This window comes from Bos mutus, chromosome 14 (genome assembly GCF_027580195.1).
Source record: "Bos mutus isolate GX-2022 chromosome 14, NWIPB_WYAK_1.1, whole genome shotgun sequence".
Classification (NCBI taxonomy): domain Eukaryota; kingdom Metazoa; phylum Chordata; class Mammalia; order Artiodactyla; family Bovidae; genus Bos; species Bos mutus.
The window spans coordinates 66,965,028-66,988,087 of NC_091630.1; the positions used below are offsets into that span (position 1 = coordinate 66,965,028).

General features: G+C 39.9%; 1 protein-coding gene across 1 annotated transcript; it reads left to right on the top strand.

The window, feature by feature from the left end:
- Positions 1-23,060, top strand: SQLE (squalene epoxidase). The gene is made up of 11 exons (XM_005909910.2): positions 1-1,194; positions 4,932-5,184; positions 11,172-11,352; positions 12,817-12,913; positions 13,837-13,950; positions 14,036-14,207; positions 16,073-16,168; positions 19,068-19,210; positions 19,598-19,694; positions 21,414-21,501; positions 22,527-23,060. Exons 1-11 carry the CDS (start codon positions 910-912, stop codon positions 22,717-22,719), a joined length of 1,719 nt encoding a protein of 572 aa, XP_005909972.1. The 5' UTR covers positions 1-909; the 3' UTR covers positions 22,720-23,060.

Below are 23,060 nucleotides of genomic sequence, written 5' to 3' on the forward strand. Positions count from 1 at the left end.
AGCCCAAACGCCGGCGAGGCTCACGCGGCCGGGCGAATAACTAGGCGCCCGGCGGTTACTCTGGTTACTGTGGAAGCGCTGCGCTGGGAGGGCTGCCGCCGTCCGCGAGGGATGCTGGTGATGAGTCGGTCGGGAGCCGCCGCCGCAGCTGCTCTCTGAGTGAGGAGCGCCCTGGAAAGTGCCGTTCAGCTGAGTGAAGGTTCGGGGACCGGTGCCTCAGGAGCCGCGGGGAGGAGGAAGTCTGGAGGTGGGGACTACGCTTCCCAGTTCTGGTGCCGCAGTCTCGAGTCCGAGGCCATCTTTGGTGGGAGAAGGCTGCCCCGTCCGACGTTTGCCTCTGAGCGTGGAGGTCCCGGGCAAGAGAAGGAGCTTTCTCCGCGCTGTCTCAGCCCTCGAGCTTTCCGACCCGGTGAGGCCGCAGTTCCCTAGCGCAAGATATTTCTTTGATGTTTGTCTCCCTGTTGCTCTTCCAGAAGGACACCTGCTGCTAGTGAGAGCAAAAGAGCAATTTCACTGCACAACAAACCAACAACAAAATTTAATACATTATCCGGAATTAACCCCCCAGGACCCCCAGCCCTCCCAGCACCCCCCCACCCCCATAGATGGATTGCTTGAAAGGGGAGAATCTGATCGGGAGCTGTTGGAGATTTTTAAATACTCTTCTTTAAATCCTGGAGAACGTTCCCGTCTTCACGTACTTTTATACCAACTTTGTATGATTTTGTAAATTCCTCTGATTTGAATTGTAACCTCGTGACGGTGTTTCCTGGACTTTAGCCGGTCCCCCGCGCTCCTTTGTGGCAAAACATTTTGGGGAGAGCATCTAAACACCAAAACCCTACCAGGGGAAAAAAAAAAAAGGATCTCCTGACGTTGACCCGGAGTCACCGAAGAAGCCTTTAAACCATGTGGACTTTTCTCGGCATCGCCACTTTCACCTATTTTTATAAGAAATGCGGAGACTTTGTCTCTCTGGCCAACAAGGAGCTGTTGCTGTGCGTGCTGGTGTTCCTGTCGCTGGGGCTCGTGCTGTCTTATCGCTACCGGAGCGGGGCCCTCCTCGGGCGCCGGCAGAGCGGCTCCCAGTTGGCGGGCTTCTCCTATATTCTGTCAGCCTTGCCTTTCATTGGCTTCTTCTGGGCCAAGTCCCCCGCTGGATCAGAAAATAAAGAGAAGCTGGGGTCTAGGAGGGTAGGTTGAATTCGAAGTGGGCACATGTATGAGTGTCTTGTATTAAAATCAGGACTGCGATCACCCAGATGTAAATAGGGTAATTTAAAGGGTGAAAGGCTGCAAGTTAGATTTTCTGGTACGAATTCTGACATAGATGGTTTTGGTATTTTTGTTTTGTTTAAGCTCTTGACTGTTCTTGACCACATCCTTGGCTCTCTCAGAAATGATGGGAAACCTTTGTTTCATTTAGTGTTGGTGCGGAGCTAAACGAACTGGGTTTGATTAAGGAAAGGTGAAATGTTCAGGTCAGTAGGACTGAATCACTCTGTGATGGAAAAATAGTTTTATTTAAATCCTTTGGTAAGGATTGTGTTTGAACTTGGGAAGAAAGAAGAAAGCTGCTGCAGGTAAGCCTGTTGCTAATAAGAAGGGACAGCTGCCTGGGGAAAGTCACAGAACAGCTGGAAGAACTGGCAGAGTAAAATGTTCGGTGTTTTAAAGTCTTAGGCAAAACACCCTCCTCTCCCCACATCAGTGGAGCCTTGAGTAAATCAGTGTCCTAGGTTAGGTGAATAATTAATGTTTGGTCCCTGAGGAGACAGTAGAGGAGGACAATGGTGAGAGATATAAGAGGGGGAACAGATAGTTGAGGCCAGAATACTTAGGGCCTGTTGGCTTTGGATGTTTATACTTTTCCCCAAGAGCACTGGAGGATTAAAGTATGCGAGTAATGATATTTGATTTTTACTTGTTATTTATTTATTATTTTTTTAAGTCTTTATCCAATTTGTTACAATATTGCTTCCATATTGTGTTCTGGTTTTGGCCATGAGGCATGTGGAATTTAGTTCCCCGACCAGGGATCAAACCCACATCCCCTGCATCGGAAGGCAAAGTCTTAACCACTGGACTGCCAGGAGAGTCCCTGACTTTCACTTTTTAAAAAGAACATTCTAGTTTCTGTGTGGAGAATGGACTGTAGGAGGCTAAGAATGGAAGCAGGGATGTGTGCTGAGAGACTCTTGCAGTAGGCCAAGTAAGGGATGCTGGTGACTTGACGTGAGTGAGTGTGGCCTACACAGTCATTTACTCCTTCAGGGTTCCTGAGCCATATAGATCAACACAGTTTAAGAAGAGAGGGGGTTTGGTTTAGAAGGTTTGCTCTACCACTGCTGACTGTGAGACTTTGGGCAAGTTACTAACTTTCTGGAAGAATCAGTTACCTCTTCTGTTAGGTGGAAACGGCACTAACCTTGCTGGTAGTTAGCGAATTGATTGATTTAATGTTTGCAAAATGCCTGGTACATAACTGTCTGGTAAATAGTAGTTATTCGTATTAGTCTCCATCTGTTAGGAACCTTTGGAATGGTGCTGAATTCAGTGATGGGGTGGGTGTGGGTTGGAGGAATGGGAGGATAAGGGAATCTTTAATCTTCAGTTTGAAGTCTTTGCTACTGTTACCTGAGATGATGTTCCTCAGGGCCACTGAGCACTAGTCCAGGAGGTTGGAATGCCATCATACTGAAGAGAAATTTGGCGGTTGGAAGTTGAATTACAGCAGTCAGTATTGGTTCCATTTTGCAAACACCCCAGGCTCTCTGCTTGTTTCCTTAATTCCTGGGAGTCGGTAGACTGTATTAAGTTCCCATTAGTGCTTCGTCTACTGACCAGGCTCTGAAAGGCAACTTGCTCCAGAGTCCTCCTTCCAGGATTGTGTATGTGTGTTTGGAAAGGCTAATAAATGATGGCTAAAATGACAAGTGAAAGTGGCTCAGGTGTGTCTGACTCTTTCTGACTCCGTGGACTGTAGCCCTGTAGGCTCTTCTGTCCAGGGATTCTCCAGGTAAGAATACTGGAGTGAGTTGATATTTCCTTCTCCAGGGGGTCTTCCTGACCCAGGGATCAAACCTGGGTCTTCTGCATTGCAGGTAGATTCTCTACGATCTGAGCCACCAAAATGACAGAAGGGGTTTTCAATATAGTCAGTTGTTCTGGCTATTAATACTGAAATAGTAGGTTCTGTTGTGAAAATGTAATTTTTCTAAGAGAAATGATGAAAAAAGAAAACAGTGGACAGGGCCCAGGTCATTATAGAGGCCAGATGAATATTAGATCATAGAGGTTTAAAATTCTAAAGGATTTTAGGTTTTCTCTCCTTTTTGACTGACAAAAATGTTTGTTCTTATTCCTAAACTGGAGGGCCACTTGTTTGACCAAGTTCTCTTAACAGTATCAGAATGGGGGAAAAAGGAAGGTAAATGTGTTCTTCCTTTTGGACGACAGAGGATAAGGTAGTTAGATGACATCACCGACTCTATGGACATGAGTTTGAGTAAGCTCCGGGAGTTGGCAATGGACAGGGAAGCCTGGCATGCTACAGTCCCTGGGGTCACATGACTGAGCGACTGAACTGAACAGAACTTTTTGCCTGAGGGCTTCCCTGATAGCTCAATTGGACATGACTGAGTAACTTTCACTTTTTTGCTTGAGGTCTTTTATTAAAACCCTTTCAAAATGACATTTAACCTTATCTTAATTGTTAAGGTCAGAGAACCCCAGGAAGATGGTTCCTTGCAATTCTGTGTATGAATGTATTCATATTTGTGACTCCACATACCAACAAAAAATGCTTACTATAATACTGAATTATTCATTAAAAAAAAACTGTAATAGGTACTGCTATGCTCAATGGGCATAAATCTCTCAAAACAGCCCTTTTTCATCTTGTAATCAAAGGTATGGTTTTTACTGTCAGCTCAACCAGTGATATCTTTAATGTTTGTTCTTATTCTTAAACTGGAGGGTCACTTGTTTGACCAAGTTCCCTTAAGAGTATCAGGATGGGGGAAAAGGAAGGTAAATATGTTCTTATATGTCAAGGACTAAAATTGCGAACAGGTTGAACTCCAAGGGACAGAATGAGTTATTCTCTTGGAATTGTAAGGTATGTATTCTCAATTAATAGATCCCTGGTCAGAATTTTACAGTCTTTTTGTTATATAAAAAGTGATTTTAGATTAAGATAGATTTTTCAGATGAAAATCAAGAGGGAGAAAATGAAGACAAATAGTGGAAATATCTAAAGGGTGCATGAAATCATATCAGAAGCTGTACATGATTTGTATCTGGTGGATGCTCAGTATGTATATGAAGAATTGAGTAAATAGGATAGAATTTTCCCTGTAAGACTTAGAAGTCCCTTGTAACCATATCTTATAATTGGCCTATTTATATTTCTAAATATGTGACAGCATTTTCTAAATATATTTGGAAGATGGAACATAAGTTTAATTTTACTGGGGTATTGTTATCCATTTTTGTTTAACCAGTATTTAGATATTATTGTTTTTTATATATGATCTGGATTTAAAAACATAACTGTTCATTTGGTTTGATAATATTTAGGGTATGTGAAGTGAAGTCGCTCAGTCGTGTCCGACTCTTTGCGACCCCATAGACTGTAGCCTACCAGGCTCCTCCGACCCCGTAGACTGTAGCCTACCAGGCTCCTCCGTCCATGGGATTTCTTAGGCAAGAATACTGGAGTGGGTTGCCATTTCCTTCTCCAGGGGATCTTCCCAACCCAGGGATCGAACCCAGGTCTCCCGCATTGGAGGCAGACACTTTAACCTCTGAGCCACCAGGGAAGCCCATTTAGTTTTTACCTAAGATGCAAGTGTTCACTGTGCCTGTATAGTAGTAGTATGATTTAAAGACAACAAATGTGACTACATAATTCATTTTTTTTTTAACAGTGCAAAAAAGGGACCAGTATTTCAGAAACAACCTTAATAGGAACAGCTGCCTCTACACTGACCTCTTCTCAAAATGATCCAGAAGTAATCATCGTGGGATCTGGCGTCCTCGGCTCTGCTTTGGCCGCAGTGCTTTCCAGAGATGGAAGAAAGGTGACGGTAATTGAGAGAGATTTAAAAGAGCCTGACCGGATCCTTGGAGAATTTCTGCAGCCAGGTGGTTATTATGTCCTGAAAGACCTTGGTCTTGAAGGTAGGTTCATAGTGATTTTTAGGAGTTAATGTGGCATAAGCAAGCACTCTGCTATGACTGGTAAAAGGGTATTCCATTTTATCTTCATGTATAAAGGTTACACATTTATCAACAAATTTGCATGAAAATGAAGGCACAGGAGAGGATAAGCATGAGGAAACATGAAGTAGCCTTTGTGAGATAAAAGTGGCTAAAAAATTGTAATGGTCAAAGTTGAAGACCGGAAAACTTCAACTTGGAATGAGGAATGAAATTTAGTGAAAGGTGAAGTGAACTATCATTTGTAGAGTGCATGTGATGTATCTGTGATGTATCCTTTTATTTAAGGATCATTCATCCATTAATCCAGTGCTTTTTAAATACTCTTCATTTAGAAAGTATTTTTGCTGTTTGCTTTGTATGAGGTGCTATACTGGGTGCCAAGGATAAATTGGCTAATAAGATCAGTGATCCTGTCTTGGGGTTCAGAGTGCAAAATAGGTCTGGAAATTGAGAGAGAGCTTGCTTGGCATTTAGGGTGGGCATGATGTTGTAGTAATTACCAGCATTGATTCTGGCACTAGATTGCCTGGGTTTGAATACAGCTTAGGCACTTAAAAAGCTGTGTGATCTTGGATAAATTACTTAACCACCTGTGTGTTAAGTTTGTTGCTGTTGTTTAGTCTTTAAATCTGACTGTTCGTGCATGGACTGTAGCCCACCAGGCTCCTCTGTCCATGGGATTTCCCAGGCGAGAGTACTGGAGTGAGTTGCTATTTCTTCCTCTAGGGGATCTTCCTGACCCAGGACAGAACATGTGTCTCCTGCTTTGGCAGGTAGATTCTTTACCTCTGAGCCACCAGGGAAATCTCTGTATTAGTTTACTCATCTGTAAAAGAGGCACATTTAGGGTCCTTGACTCATAGGTTATTAAGAGGATTAATTGAATTCAAGCATAAAGATAAAGCAGTCAGAACAATTCCTGGTATGTAGTAAGCACTATGTAAATGTTTGCTATTTTATTCAGTGTACTGAAGAGGAGACCATTGGGTAATGGGGAAAGGAGTGGGACTTGAGATTGAGATTGGAGAGTTGGGCAGCTGCTGGTCCTGCAGGACTTTGAAGGCAGTGGAACAGGAGTATGACAGGGTCCTGTTTATGCCTCTAAAGGCTTCAGAACTTGAGAGCTCTTCCCAATGATGAACACTTCTTATATCCCGACTCAGTACCACTCAGCATGTGTGTGCATGCTCAGACATGTCCAACTCTTTGAGACACTGTGGGCTGTAGCCCGCCCAGGCTTCTCTGTCTATGGGATTCTCCAGGCAAGAATACTAGAGTGGGTTGCCATTTCCTGTTCCAAGGGATCTTCCTGACCCAGGGATTGAACCCATGTCTCCTGCATTGCAGAAGGATTCTTTACCCACTGAGCCACCTGAGAAGCTGCTCAGTACCTACATACATTCCTAAATCTGAGATTTATTTTACTTTTTAAATACTTGCATGATTTGACCCAAGTCTGCAATTCGCAGCTTGAAATTTCATTTCACAGTTTACCATTGAATCACATTCTGCACTTCAGTTCAGTCTCTCAGTCGTGTCCAACTTTTTACGACCCCATGAACCACAGCATGCGAGGCCTCCCTGTCCATCACCAACTCCCGGAGTTCACCCAAACCCATGTCCATTGTGTCGGTGATGCCATCCAACCATCTCATCCTCTGTCATACCCTTCTCCTCCTGCCTTCAATGTTTCCCAGCATCAGGGTCTTTTCAAATGAGTCAGCTCTCCGCATCAGGTGGCCAAAGTATTGGAGTTTCAGCTTCAACATCAGTCCCTCCAATGAACACCCAGGACTGATCTCCTTTAGGATGGACTGGTTGGATCTCCTTGCAGTCCAAGGGACTCTCAAGAGTCTTCTCCAACACCACAGTTCAAAAATGTCAATTCTTCGGCACTCAGCTTTCTTTACAGTCCAACTCTCACATCCATACATGACTACTGGAAAAACCATAGCCTTGACGAGACAGACCTTTGTTGGGAAAGTAATGTCTCTGCTTTTTAATATGTTGTCTGCTGCTGCTAAGTTGCTTCAGTTGTGTCTGACTCTGTGTGACCCCACAGACAGCAGCCCACCAGGCTCCCCTGTCCCTGGGATTCTCCAGGCAAGAACACTGGAGTGGGTTGCCATTTCCTTCTCTAGCGGGAGCTTATTGCCAAGTCCAAATGGCATATGATGGTGGTTTTGACTAACACGTTAGCAGAGCATGTAAAGAGAAGTGGACAGGTTCGTGACCAAATTAAGAGACAGGAATGGCTTGACTTAGTAAAGGATTGGTGTGAGGTATGAGAAGACAGGGTATTAAAAAATTATTCTTAACGTTTTGATTTGAACAGCTGGTAGATGCAATGCCATTTGCTGATAAGAAAACCTGGAGAGGACCAGCTCTGGGAGGAAGTTGGGGGACCCATGGAGATAGACAAGTGGACTATTTAGTTGAGAATATTAATCTCAAGTGCAGAGGAATGAGTGCTTTGAGCTGGCTGGGGTAGGTATTTCAGAGATGTCAGCATGTTTGAAGTACTTAAAAGCCACAGCAGTGATGGAGACCAGCTGAGAGTGTGCAGAGAAAAAAGAGAAGACAGAATAAACCAAGTCCTGGGAAACTGACATTTAGAATTTGGGTGGAAGAAGAGAAGCTTGCTGGAGGACTGAGAAGGAGCCTGTAAAATGACAGGAAAGAGCCAGGAGTGTTTGGTGTCCTTAATCCAACAGAGGAAAGTGTTTCTCGCAGGAAGGGATGGGTACATATCCAGAAAGGAAAGCAGCCATATCATGGTTTGCTAATGAAGGGTCAGGTCAGAACAGTGCATAGAAAGTGCCATGGGATTCGGCCATTTGGAGGTTGCCGTGAGACTGACAAGGTGTTTCGGTGGAGTTGTGTAGACAAAACCTGGACTGAAGTGAACGGGAGATGAAAAAACTTGAGGCTAGCAAACTACTCTCGAGGAGTTTTTCTCTAACAGAAAGCAGAAACAGGGCAGAGGTGAAGTGTAGATGCGAGGGTACGGGAGGGGTGTTTCGGCACTAGATAGAGCGTGTCCGTGGGGTAGGAGAAGATCAGGCTGGCGGGGAGGTGACTAAAGGGGCGACATTCACTCTTTCATTTAACATTTATTAAGCATCGGCTATATTGTAAGTACTGTTCTAGGTGCCGAGGCTACAGAAGTGAACAAAACAGGTTCCAGCCCTCACAGAGCATGTATTCTAGGTGCTCGTGTAGAAGATGGTGATAAAAGATGAATAAATAAAATTTAGAGGATATATTATGGTTATAAGCCCTTCAGAGAAGACTCAGAAAAGAGAGATAGGGAGTGTACTTCTAAATGATGCAGCGGGCGGGGGAAGGGAAAGCCTTACTGAGAAGGTGATGTTTGAGGGAAGAACTGAAGGGAAGGGAAAGGAGAGCCCTAGGGCTGTCTGGAGGCAGAGAAGCTTTTTCCAGGCAGAGAGAGCATCATGGGGTGAAGCCTGATGGGGAGGAGTGAGCCTGTGGCCTCTTTGAAGAGCAGGAAAGGAGAATTGTGTTGAATTGAGTGGTTTGAATTAGAGAAAAGCTCAGATGGAGAATGGAGACTGGATTCCCTGGTGGCCCACTATATGGATTAGATTTTTATTCCAAAGGGAAGCCATTGGAGAATTTCAAGAAGAGGAAGTTACTAGATTTCACCTCTTAGAAGTATGATTAGAAGTATCAATTTAATGTATTCTTGTTAATGTGTAGAAGAAAAAGACTAGATCATGAATTGGCAAGTCAGAAGCAGGGAGACCTGTTAGAAAGTTATTGCGGAAACTGAGAGTTGATGGCTTGGACCAGGGTCATGGCCGTAGTGGTGGGGGACTTGGTCACATTCTGGGAATATATTTGGAAGGAAGAGTCAGTAGGACCTGCTGCTGATGGATGAGATGGTGAGGGGTATGAGAAGGAAGAGTCGTGGTATTTAAAGAAGGCTAGATGGCGTTGCCAAGAAGAGGTGCAGGACGACTCCTGGGGTACTCTAAGGTAGAGAGCAGGTCAGTGAGAGCAGGAGTTGAATAAGAGGGCTGAGACTGAGAAGGGGCAGACAGAGAGGAAAGGCAAGAGACAGCAGGGCCCTGGCCCTAGCGGAGAGGGTGGACTGCGAAGAAGGCAGGCCCCCGGCCTCTGCCCTTTCCCTGACCACCACCCTCCATGAGAGGGTCACCAGAGACAGGTGGGACAGTACCCTGAGGCAGGATTGTGTCACCTTTATCATTGAACATCAGGTGTGAATTTGATTGAGGTTTAGGATGCCATCTTCCTGACTGCCTGGTTAAGAAAGTGAAAGTGCCAAAGTCTATCATATTTGATTTTACCAATCAAATTGTGAAAGGCAGATGTTTCAAATCTTAAAGTAGACCTTATTTATATACTTTGTCTTAAGATAGCTAACCCAAGGAAAAATTTTATTATGCCACTACTGTATACTTTTTACATGTTCTGGTGTGTTCTCAACTGGCTAGTTTTAGCACTTAGAAGTTCTTGCAGAACTTCTAAGAAGGAAATGGAGAAGAAAATGGCAACCCACTCCAGTGTTCTTGCCTGGAGAACCCCAGGGACGGGGGAGCCTGGTGGGCTGCCGTCTATGGGATCACGCAGAGTCGGACACGACTGAAGCGACTTAGCAGTAGCAGCACTTAGAAGTTCTTGCATAATATGAGTTAAGAAAAATAAGTTTATTTCAGTAGCTGGACAAAACAAAAGTGGAAATACTAGATGGATTTCAAACATGTAGGCCGGTAAAGATTGGCAGTTTGCCGAGATCCAAATTGAATACACTGCTAATTGGCAGCTTCTATGATACCTGTGTACTTTTCTCTGACTGAATTTTAGCTGGAATAATTTAGAAGCCAAACCAAAAAACTAACTTGGCTCGTAGGTGGGATGTTTGACAAGTATTCATCCAGCTTGTCCCTGACTGGACTTTAAATGTAACTAAAAAGCATATCAGAAAAAAGCTGATTTATTTTGATCTTGGCATAGATATGTGGTAAAATTGTTTATTATAAAGTTTTTCTTTCGTCAGAAATGAAATTATTTTAATAGACTTAATCCTCAATATTGTATTTTAATGTATTTAAATATATTTGTATTATGTGACTTTTAAAATACATGCTAAAGTCACCTTGCTCACAAACATTTCTAATACTCTTATCCATTCTTTATCATAATTTTAAGCCTGTTCATAGTATTTTCTCAGTTAATATTTTATAATGTACTTTACCTACTTTATATTCATATTTAGGTTATTTACAATTATTCTTTACATTTATTCTTTATTAGAGGTAACATGAATCTGTTTTTGTATATAGTTTCAATAATTACTAAAAATATGAATTGTATCTTTAGGATGAATATCTTAGATGGATTACAAGGCTAATATTGTTACATTAAAGGGTGCTAACTTCTTGGTTCTTGATAGTTTTGCTGTACTTATTTTCTAAAATGTTACTAGTTTATGATATGACCAGTAATATATACAATTTATCCATTTTATCATTATTTCACCAGCAACTTTGATAGATTTGGTGTCTTCTTGTTTCAGTTTTATTTCATTGATTTGTTTTTTTTTTTAAATCAAGTTTTGAACATTGTTTTCCTGACATGTTCAATGTTTCTCCGTAGTATGAATCATCTGTACATTTTCCCTGTTATTATTAGGGTCTGAATATTTTTCCTATGAATTTTAATGAATACATTTTATATGTATATATTTATCTTTTATGATATTACAAATTTGCTAAGACAATTATCTTCCAGAAGCATTAAGGTTCTGAAATAGTTCTGTTACTGTCCAGTCCTCCAAATGGCGTCATAGCTTTATGAACGCAGAAACTCATTTTCCACATCTGTGTCCTGTTGGTGGTTAGTGTAACTCTGGGCATATAACAAAAAACTGACTTTTTAAAAAAACTATTGTTTTGCAGATACAGTGGAAGGTATTGATGCCCAGGTTGTAAATGGCTACATAATTCATGATCAGGAAAGCAAAACAGAGGTTCAGATTCCTTTCCCTCTGTCAGAGAACAATCATGTGCAGAGTGGAAGAGCTTTCCATCATGGAAGATTCATCATGCGTCTCCGGAAGGCAGCCATGGCAGAGCCCAAGTAAGGCTCAGCTTCCGATTTTGCTGTTAAACATGTTTAACTTGGCCTTTGTACAAATACTGTTTTATGCATTTTCATAAGTGTTTGGGTATAGGTTAGAGCATAGCTGCTCTACTAGAATAAACCATAAGTTAGAAGAATGTTAATTCTTCAGCCTTTGTTCAGAATATCATATAGATTGTTTGAATGATTATAACTATTGAGAATTTTCCTATGATTCAATGTGTGATTTTTATGTGGTTCGAAATGAGAGGATGTAGTCATTGTAATTAAGTTCATATTTGGGAGTTGTGGGATTTGTGCCCATTTGGGAGTTGGAGTTTGTGGTTATGGTGCTTTTTATTAAAAGTCAGGACAGAGGAGTTTAAAGGGAAAATCCCTGTTGCATTCATACTAAGGACCTGGACTGACAGGACTGGCTGGGTGTCCCTCTCTCTCTCTCTGAATTATAATTGATGTACAATAGTATGTAAATTACAGATGTACAGTATAGTGATTGACAGTTTTAAAGGGCTTCTTCTTTTAATTATTAGCTTATATTTACTTCTAGCCCTGTACACTATAATTGCGGTTTAAGTTTTAAACATGAGAATCTTCATGTCATCGACAAAGGCTTGAAAGTGAAAGTGCAAGTCACTCAATCGTGTCCAACTTTTTGCGACCTCATGGACTATATAGTCCATGGAATTCTCCATGCCAGAATACTGGAGTGGGTAGCCTATTCCTTCTCCAGCGGATCTGCCTGACACAGGAATTAAACTGGGGTCTCCTGCATTGCAGGCAGATTCTTTACCAGCTGAGCCACAAGGGAAGCCCAAAAATACTGGAGTGGGTAGCCTATTCCTTCTCCAGCGGATCTGCCTGACGCAGGAATTAAACTGGGGTCTCCTGCATTGTAGGCAGATTCTTTACCAATTGAGCTATTGGGGAAGCCCTGATAAAGGCTTAAATGCTTAATGTTGGCTTAAATGTTGACAAAGCAAAAGGAGAAATGAATTGATTATTCTTAGAACTTGAAGAATTTGATATCTATGAAAGTAGAATATATTCATTTTAGAAAAATAGAAAAATACTTAAAAATATAGAGGAGATTGTAAAAATTATCCATGATATATTTGTTGTATATATTCATCAACACAACAAAACTCTTGTGGGTGTGTAAAATTTTTCTGCGTGTATTTTATTTTTTAATGAATTGAGATAAAACCTCATGTTACTTTTTAAAATGCTTCTCTGAAAAGTCATTACATTAGTTACATATATTCCGTCTTAAAAAATTAGAAAGTTATAACCCCACCTAATTCTATAACCCATTGATGTTTTTGCTTTTCGTCATTCCAGCCCTTTTTCTATGTACATGTGTGTCCATTTTAGGGTAAACTGGAGATAGGAAAAAAGAATATTTCATTCCTTATTTAAATTTTTCAGTTGTGCTACCAGAGAATTTGTTTATTTATCTTTTAGTGCAAAGTTTATCGAGGGCACTGTGCTGCAGTTACTAGAAGAAGATGATGCTGTGATGGGAGTTCAGTACAAGGATAAAGAGACTGGAGACATCAAGGTGAGATGTAGCAGATATTAGCTTTTCATGAGAGATTTTTATTTTCTTTTTCTCCTACTCCTTTAAGAAGAGTAGGCCCACAAATTTATTATTCATCAAATGGACTGAGATCTCTCCAAACTCTCTGCACTAGATTGCAACACGTTGTTCTTTAAAGACTGCAGAATGCTGTTCAAATAACTTTGGAAACAAACTCCACGATGTTAACTGTATTAAAAACAAATGAGAAATGTACCCTAGCAGAGAGGTAGAGGGGAACTGGAAGATGCAAAAAGGAAGGATTCAAGCATGAGAGAAATAATTATAATAAAATAAACTATTGTTGAAATAAGAAAGATAAAAACTAAGAGACTCTCTGGGGAAATAGTTGAATAAAATAGTTTCCAGTATTTGCTCATGTTGGTTTAGAACAGAGGAGAAAGTCAAAAGCCTATCTGTTGATTCTTACATAGGGTAGCTACCTCCTAGGAATACACTCTAATGGGGCGATTGCAAGGTAATATAAGTATATACATCCATGTGTACAGAAATTCTTCTGCGCCGTAGCCATTGATTGAAAGCACTATGTGGGGTTAAAAAATTCTAGAATGTGGCTGGTCCTTGGGATTTGTAATATGATTCAGTTTTCTATGGGCTGTGCTTGCTTGTCCCAGTTTCCCCCAGTGTCCATCGAAGTGACTTAATCCCAGGTGGTTTGGAATGGTAGGACTTTGGTGGAAGGTGATCTCAAGGGGAAGTGTCTCTAAAGATGGGTCATTCATTAACCTCAGCCCACATGAGAGCTCCTTCATGAGAGCATTATCTCCAGGTACTCTGTAATGTCCCATAATGTGTTTAAATTTGCTTATGTACACTTTAAAAGAACAGTCTTTTCACTGTGTATTTCTCACCATTTAGCTGAGTGGTCTTTGTTTTTGTTGTAGGAACTCCATGCTCCATTGACTGTTGTTGCAGATGGACTTTTCTCCAAGTTCAGGAAAAACCTGATCTCCAATAAAGTTTCCATTTCTTCACATTTTGTTGGCTTCCTTATGGAGGTATTATAGACATGCAATTGTAGAAGATAAAAGCAACTTGAAATTTGCAAGTTATTAAAAATATTTTATTTATTTATTTTCCTAGAATGCACCGCAGTTTAAAGCAAATCATGCCGAACTTATTTTAGCTAACCCAAGTCCAGTTCTCATCTACCAAATTTCACCTAATGAAACTCGAGTGCTTGTGGACGTCCGAGGAGACATGCCAAGGAATTTGAGAGAATACATGACTGAAAATATCTACCCACAGTTACCTGGTAAGAATAGTATTTCACTGCATTGTAATCTAGTCTGTAAGTCAGTCTCACAAAAGACTCTCCATCTCCAATTCTCACTAAAGCTTTGTCTAAACTAGGCTGAAAGATGAGAATGGCAGCTGAAAAATTTCATCTAATCAGTCAGATACAGTGGAGCTGAATAAACTACTTAAACTAGCACATAAAAAAATCTCCACAGAAAATAAAACAGTTTCAATGTATTTTTTCATAGTAGTAATAAAAGTAATCATTAATGGTGAGTAATCATTAATGGTGGCATATATGGTATTTTTTAAGGTAGTCTGGATAGCAATCTAGATATCTGAATTCTTGAAATATCTCTTATACGTAATTTTTGTGGTTGGTTTTTGTAGAAATGATAGCTGCCATCTATTGATTGTCTACTATGTAAGAGGTGTTTTACAAACATAATTTAATCTACACAACCACCCGAGGTAGGCATTATCATGGTCCCCATTTAGCAGATGAGGAGACTAAGATTCAGAGAAGTTAATTAGCTGCTCCAAACATAACCCTTTAGTACGGGGCAGAGCCGAGGTTGGAAGCAGGCCTGTGTGCTCATACGTCCCTGCCCTGGGAACGCGAGCGCTATGAGGGGTCATAAAGATCTTTCAGTTTCGAGTTGAGTACAGAAAGGCTTCATGAGATTTAACGTCTTTGTTAAACTCTCACTAAAATTATTTTTTTGAGAATGGGAAGATGTAAGAAAGACAGGTAACAAAAATTATTGAGAAATTGATAAAATTGAAAGGAAAACTCTGCCCAAATTATGATTACAGTAATAGCAGATTATCCTGGATGTGAGTATATTTGTTTAAATATTCTCGGTTTTCAAGTTAGTTTTTAAAATAAGGAACATTATTTTTTAAACTAAGCAAAAGCACCGTTTACCAACAGAATATCGATAGAAATTAAGGTACACATGGACCAATTTAGATTTTTAATAATGACATTTTCAGTACTTCAATGCATTTTCACTCAGTTAAGCCATTTTGAAGCTTTCAGATGGAAAGAATGAGTTATGTGTATTTAGGAAGAGGATAATAATGTGGTATTTTTAGCATCTTTTTCTTTTACTGTAGATTGTTTTTTTCCCCCAGTCCAAAGCATAGCTGGAGAAGACTGCCCTGTGATCAGGGAGAGAAACGTTCGCAGGTTTTATGTTCATATAGGTTATGGAAATTCTATTCATTGGAGGAAGGGAATAGTTTCAACACAGTCATTCTGCTCTTGTTTTCCCAGATTACAATGGGAATTGTATGAAAAGCAAGTTCATTTTCTATAAAGTGGAAGCACGAAACTTTGAAACTGGGAAGTATCACAGAGATGAACTAATCTGTTTCATTCTAGATGAAGACACTAAAGCTCCTCAAGAGATAGTACTGTCTACATCTAACCCTTTTTTTTTTTTTTTTTACTGTACACATACCCTCCTGTTGTTTGTGAATTGGTGGTATATTTCATCTGTTCTTATAGAATATGGTGGTGACAATAAAATAGGTGTTAAATATATACCTGTTGGTAATCATTTGGAAGAAAGGTGGGTGGTTTTTTTCCTTGTCTTATCATCTCATCTGGATTTCTTCCTCTAGGTTTTTGATCATACATCTCTGTATCTATTTACATTAATTTTTGCTTAGATTCCATAGCCATCTTTTAGCAGGAACAACTATCTGCTTAATGAACAGTTCGTTAATAATTAGTTCTCGACTTTTCACAAGGGATATTTGTAACAACCATCACAGATGTGTAGAATGTATTTGTGTATGCTTGATAAGAAAATGTGATAATTTGAAATTGGAATGTTATACACCATTTATTTGGTGGGGTGGGCTTTGTTGCAGATCACCTGAAAGGACCATTCCTAGAAGCCTCGCAGAATTCACGTTTGAGATCAATGCCAGCAAGCTTCCTCCCTTCTTCACCAGTAAACAAGCGAGGTATTATCTTACTGGACCAATTTTATAAAAGATATTCCAAGTATTCTAATTCAGTATTCCAAATGACATGTATGTGGTACAGTCTATAACGTGGTACAGAAAATAGATTATTGCAATTAGTGCATACTAATTAGTTTTATGATATTTTTTATTTAGTATTGAGTATACATAGGTCACTGTTCGAGTTATTGAAAATAAAAGTTAATTAAATACAGTCCTTAATCTAGAGAAGGCAGTTTTCCAGTGAGAGATGTAAATAATTTCAGAACAGTGCTGATAAATGCTGTAATGAAAGCCCACTCTTGGTGCCCCAGATTCACTGTGAAGGAGTGGGGTGTACAAGGCAGAGAGCGAGCCTGTGAACCAGGAAGGGTAATTAGGGGAGATGTTGCTCTGGAGACAAAGCTGGACAGTGAGATGAGGGACTTCTGAGTAGACAGAACAACATCTGCAGACCCCAGGATGGCTGAGAAATGGTGGCACTTAAGTAGCTCCCTAGACCCCTGGGGCATAGGAGAGGTGGCAGAGTGGTAGAAAGGTAAGATAGTTAGCTTTAATCCTATAGACAGTGCAAAGTCATTGAAAAGTTCTTTATTGTTTATAATATCTTTATTGAGAGATAATTCACAGATCACATAGTTCACCCATTTAAAGTGTACAGTTCATTGGTTTTTGGTATATTCATAGGTTGGTGGAACCATCACCACAATTTCAGAACGTTTTTATCATGCTGGAATGAAAGCATGTAACCATTAGTAGTCACTGCTCATTTCCTCCCGAACCCCAGACCACCATTAATTTACTTTCTGTCTCTATAGATTTGCCTGATCTGGACATTGCCTATAAACGTAATCATACAATGTGGTCCTTTGTAACTGGCTTCTTTGAGGTTCATCCATGTTGTAACATGTATCAGTCTTTCATTTAGTTTTACTGCCAACCACTACTCCAGGCGTGGATATACTACATCTTGACTATTCATCAACTGATAGACATTTGGATTATTTCCACTTTTAGTTCATACCTGTGTATGAGTTATTGTGTGGACTTTTATTTTCACTTTTCTTCGTTATATTCCTTAGAATAGACTTGCTGGGTCCTAACTCTCTCTAAGGAGAAGGCAATGGCACCCTCCTCCAGTACTCTTGCCTGGAAAATCCCACGGACAGAGGAGCCTGGTAGGCTGCAGTCCATGGGGTCACTGGGAGTTGGACACGACTGAGCGACGTCACTTTCACTTTTCACTTTCATGCATTGGAGAAGGAAATGGCAAGCCCCAGGGACGGGGGAGCCTGGTGGGCTGCAGTCTATGGGGTTGCACAGAGTTGGACACAACTGAAGCGACTTAGCAGCAGCAGCAACTCTCTCTAATGCTTTGAGCAACTGCCAAACTGTTTTCCAAAGTGGCTGATCCATCGTCCATTTCCATTAACGATATATGAGGGTTCCAATTTCTCCACATCCTCGACAACATTTATTAGTATCTGTCCTTTTGCCGTAGCCATCCTAGAAGGTGTAAAGTAACAATAAAAGCAGAAGGTAGAGAAAGGATTTCGGTAACATCTAGGATGTAGAATACATAACTCAGTGATTAATGGTAATAGGAGAGAGCGAGGTCTCTTGATGGATTTCAGGTTTCAGGCTTAGGTACTTTGCCAGCTATTTGCTGACATTGGACTTAGGGAAGTGTGGGGAGATAATGAGTTCATTTTTGGACACAGTGATGTGACGGATGGGAGGTCATTTGAGTGGCCAAGTGGAGGCCCATTGAAAACAGGAGTGTGGGGCCTGGAGAAGAGGTGTGAACGAGAGCTATTGATATACTGTGCTTCCTGAACATAAACAGCTGTTGTTTGCCATGGAGAGACATGCATCACAATGTTCCAGTCATAGAAATTAACTATAATACAAAGCAGAATGAAAGCCAGTGCCGAACTGATACAAAGAGCATGCTTTGGGAACATACCCCGGTTTGTGGAATTGGGAATGTTCCGTGGAGGAGGAGGAATAAAAGCTGGTTATAGCTAGTGGTTTCTAGTGAAGGTATTACACTAATACATAAAAAAACTTGGATTGAAATTTACAAGCTACTTTTTCATAAATTAATATATGTGTATTCTATAATTATATAGTATATTGTGACATTACAGAAAAAAATGATCCATAATTCTGCCACCTTACCACTTTTATTATGATTGTTTTATTTCCCTAAGAGAGAAAATTAAATACATGCTTTGTTTAACTGTCCCTCTAAGTCATGGGTCATGAACCAGGCTGACAACGGGCGGGAATCTTAGAGTCAGGACTGCAGTGAGGAGGTGCTGTACCTTGAGTCAGATTGCAGAGCTTTCTGCTTCTGTGGTTTTGATTCAAGGGGCTGGTTCACTCAAGGTTTCTTCTAAATTAACTTCTGATGTGTTTGGAATATCTGCATATTCCCTTAGAACCATATAGATCTCTATAATATGCAGGCAGCAAGTATTACTGTGAAATGCCAATGAATTCTTGATTTTTTTCCCTTGTAAAAGACTTGCTTTTTATGCATGATGCCTGTTGTGTTTTTTTTTCATGAAAGAGGCCTTACACATATTTTGACATTGTCTGATTGAACCTTATATTCACATGTGAGTTTTTTGAGGGCAGGGATCACGTTCCTGTCCTCACTGTATCCCTAGCATCTGGCACATATTAGTTACCCAATAAATAGTAATTGAATCAACTCTTGAATTTTTTGCCTGAGTAAATTTTTCAGTATTTAGTATTTTAGTATTCTTATTTACTAGCTGACATTCATAATGTTTATAAATTATTAACAGAGTAGGTTTTTTTGGGGGGGGGTTTGTTTGGATCTTAAAGGATGCTCCAGGATGACGTCATGATCTAAGTTCTCTTTTTACAGGTGTTCTTCTTTTGGGAGATGCATATAATATGAGGCATCCTCTTACTGGTGGAGGAATGACTGTTGTTTTTAATGATATAAAATTGTGGAGAAAATTGCTGAAGGGTATCCCTGACCTTTATGATGATGCCGCTGTTTTCCAGGTAAGATATTCTTTGACAAAAATATCTCAAAATAGATTTCTTTCTGGGGCCTAAGATGAATGGGGCTTTGCAGAGAAGATCTGTACTTGGGAGCATGGTCCTTAGTAGTGATTCTTAAATAGTCTTGTTCAGGATTAAGAACGTGACTTGCAACTTGTGAATCTTCTAGAATTTCTGGTTTGGAGGTTACATGGGCCACTTAGCCTCAGAGATGTAACTCGTTCCTCTGGAGATTTTTTTTTTTTTTTTGATGGGAGTGTAAATGTTGAACAAGACATAATTTCTAGTAGATAGTCCTCAGGGTATCAGTTTAGGGGATTATAAACATAAGTTTGTGTTTTTTTTTTAAACCCTTACCATATAATAGGTGATCTTTCTCTTTTTCAGGCCAAAAAATCATTTTATTGGGCAAGAAAAAAGTCTCATTCCTTTGTTGTGAATGTCCTTGCTCAGGCTCTTTATGAATTATTTTCTGCCACAGATGGTAAGTGCTGCTATTTTTGAATGACTGTTACTAAATTATAGATTTTTAGCACAAGAAGGGAACTGAATTACAAAAAATTAGTAATTAGGCCAGAAATAGAAATGTTTCCTGAGTTTGCCAACTTCCAAGTCAATAAGTCCTTTTTAACTCCATCCTCGAGCACAATTTTGGCTAATCATCATGTATCCACCACTGTGTGTAGGAAACTGTTCCCTCCTTAGACAACCTTAGTACCAGTACCTCAGTCATGTGCCACTGTTTATTCCTCTGGTCCACATCACATCACGCGTTCCCCAAATGCAGAAGATTGTGATGGAAGATCTTTCTGACCGTGAGTTAAAGGGCAAGGTAGTGTTAATCCTTTTTCTTCCCAGACAGTAGTTTCAATTAACTTTTCGAAACAGTATTTTGTAAAATGAAAATGAGCTTCGTGTCAAACCTAGATTTTTGTCTCCTGTTAAAATGCACAAGCAGAAGGTATCCACCTTTTACTCGTGTGAAATATTCCCACTTTACTATAAGCCTTTTGTTTCTGTTTCCGTATGGTAGAGGCTGATGGTCAGTCTAACATGAAGGAAAACATGACTTAGCAGAAACAGGGCTAGAGATGGAGGAAAAGTCACCCGTGCCACTTCCCAGCCGTGGCCATGTCACGTACACATTAGTGAGCGGTGGGCTAGTGAAATGAGACCTTTAGGTTTTCAAAAATAAATGTAAGTCCCAATACAAAATAAAAAGTCTTTTTTTTTTTTTAAAGAACATAACTCTAATCCCATTACCTCTGGTATTTGTAATACAAGAAAGCTATTTCTGTGACCTGGCTGGGGTGCTAGTGCTCCTTGCTTTGGTGATCTGATTACCGAGGATGACACAGTACAGATACTTCGTGCAGCCCCTCTAACCGTCATTCTTGCTAAAAGAAAAGACAACGTGTTGTGATTTGCCAAGCAAATCTCTCTTGCTAGTTGAGCATGAAAGTTACAGTGGCTGGTTGAGCAAGAAGAGAACTAACTTGGGAGTTTTTCTAAGCTCTTCTTTCTAAGCTTTTCTCAGCTCTCGAGTTTCTTAGAGTTTGAATCTACCCACAAAACAACAGAGCTGTGAGATACTGAAGGAGGAATAGGCTTTATTGGAGTAAAAGTTTAGCTGTTGTAATCTTTTTTATCTGTTGTAAAGAGTAATCGAGGTATACTTGAAGAACGTTAATTCTATACTATTAAAAAACAGTTATTGATTATACTATGTTGTGAGGGTTTAATGATTTTGAAAAGTATAATAAAATTGTACAGATATAAGACATTATTATTCACTTGATAATTTACTGCTCAGAGATATGCCCCAGGCATCTTAGAGACTGTGATTCTGGTTTCTAGAATTGTGTTTTTGTAAGAAAAGAATGTACAAAATATTTGGCATCACTTAAATGAATTTACAACACAATCAAGGAGATAGCTTTTAAATAACTTGTAACTTCCAAGGCCTACATGTTTAGTAATTATTTACTAGCAGAAAAAAGTTTATTTATTTGTGAATTACTATGTAGTCTTCATTATGAAATTTAAAAGAAATCTTGGGTAGCTAAAATGCTAACACTAGATTTTTAAGAAATCTCTGAGGTGTAATAAATGTTACATATTCATTTTTTTCTGACGTATCATTAGCATCCCACGTAAATGTATGAGTATTTTGATTGAGAGTAATTCTAAACTTTTATTTTAGATTCCCTACATCAACTGAGAAAAGCCTGTTTTTTTTATTTCAAACTTGGTGGAAAATGTGTTGCAGGTCCGGTTGGGCTGCTTTCCGTGTAAGTTGCTCTGATGACACAGAGGAAACAGATACTCCAGATTTTCTTAGGACTGTTTGGTTTATGCTGTGCTGCTTGGTCGCTCAGTCATGTCCGGCTGTTTGCAACCCTATGGCCTGTAGCCCACCAGGCTCCTCTGTCCATGGGGATCCTCCAGGCAAGCACACTGGAGTGGGTTGCCATTTCCTTCTCCAGGGGATCTTCCCGACCCAGGGATCAAACCTGCTTATCTTATGTCTCCTGGATCGGCAGGCAGGTTCTTTACCACTAGTGCCACCTGGGAAGTTTGATTTATGAACCACTGCTAATTGTTCTACCTGCTGCATGTCATCATTTTATTATTGATTAGTATCCCAATCAAAATGTTCCCAGAGAAATGAAAAAAGGCAGTATTCAATCCTGCATTTTATTTAGTTCTGGGCAACAGTGTTGATCCTGAGTTGGTGAGTAGATGAGGCTAAAACCCTTGATTAAAAGAGCAGCTTGCTTTTATGCCTGTGGGCTTATAGCCCTGACCTGATACATGGGAACCATGAAAAATAGAGAAGTTTCTATTTAACATTGAATTTTATTGAAGTGTGGAACTCATGAAACTCAGCCCTGACGGTGCAGACATATGTAGAATTACTCTTAGAAAATCTGCAAAGTGACATTCCTTATGGCTTTTCTCCTTTGTCCACTTTCTGAGTGTCAATATTGTTACCTTTTGAAAAATCTAGACTCCATAGGCCAGGCTACTTCAGGCTGAGATCTCAAGATTAATGAAAGAAAGCAGCTCAGGACGTACAATTCATATAAACTAAGATAAGTGACTGGCTTCTCTGACAGGAGTAAAGTCTAAGTAGTTTCTTGTAAGAAAAAATTTTTTAATTTGTCCCTTGACCAGCAGATACAAGCTTGTAAAGTCCCCTAAAATGTTGAGTGTATATTTACCTTTATAGATGATACACAATTCGAATCTCTTTATCAGTCAGTTTTAATTTTGGGGTCTTAATTATATGTATATGTATTTTTTCCCATTACAGATTATCTCCCAATCCTCTGGTTTTAATTGGACATTTCTTTGGCGTTGCAGTCTATGCCACCTATTTTTGCTTTAAATCGGAACCTTGGATTACAAAACCCCGAGCCATTTTCAGTAGCGGTGCTGTATTGTACAGAGCGTGTTCTGTAATATTTCCTCTCATTTACTCAGAAATGAAGTACTTGGTTCATTAAGCTTAAAGGGGAACCATTTGTGAATGAATACTGGGAACTCGCCAAGCCTGCAGTGACTTGGAAGAGAGTGTATATAGCACAGTACTCCTCCTGCTTCTAAAGTGGGAATTCTTGGACCAAGATTGGGATTGATTTGTTTTTGAAGTTATTTTGTATATAAACATACATGTAAATATATACTTTAGTTTGCAATTTCAAATGAAGGGTAAAATAAGATAGATATTTAAAAGAAATGATTGTTACCATAAATTAGTGCTAACATTGAGGAGCTGCGGTTTGTCTTTTGAATTCAGTATTTGGGATGAGTCACTGTGGGACATGCAAATAAAATGAAGAATGAA

Excerpts from the sequence above, each read along its gene's own strand:
- SQLE (XM_005909910.2), top strand. The coding sequence starts at position 910 with ATGTGGACTTTTCTCGGCATCGCCACTTTCACCTATTTTTATAAGAAA. Across the intron at positions 13,951-14,035 it reads TTGTTGGCTTCCTTATGGAG|AATGCACCGCAGTTTAAAGC; the intron begins GTATTATAGACA and ends TTATTTTCCTAG. Across the intron at positions 21,502-22,526 it reads CCGGTTGGGCTGCTTTCCGT|ATTATCTCCCAATCCTCTGG; the intron begins GTAAGTTGCTCT and ends TTCCCATTACAG.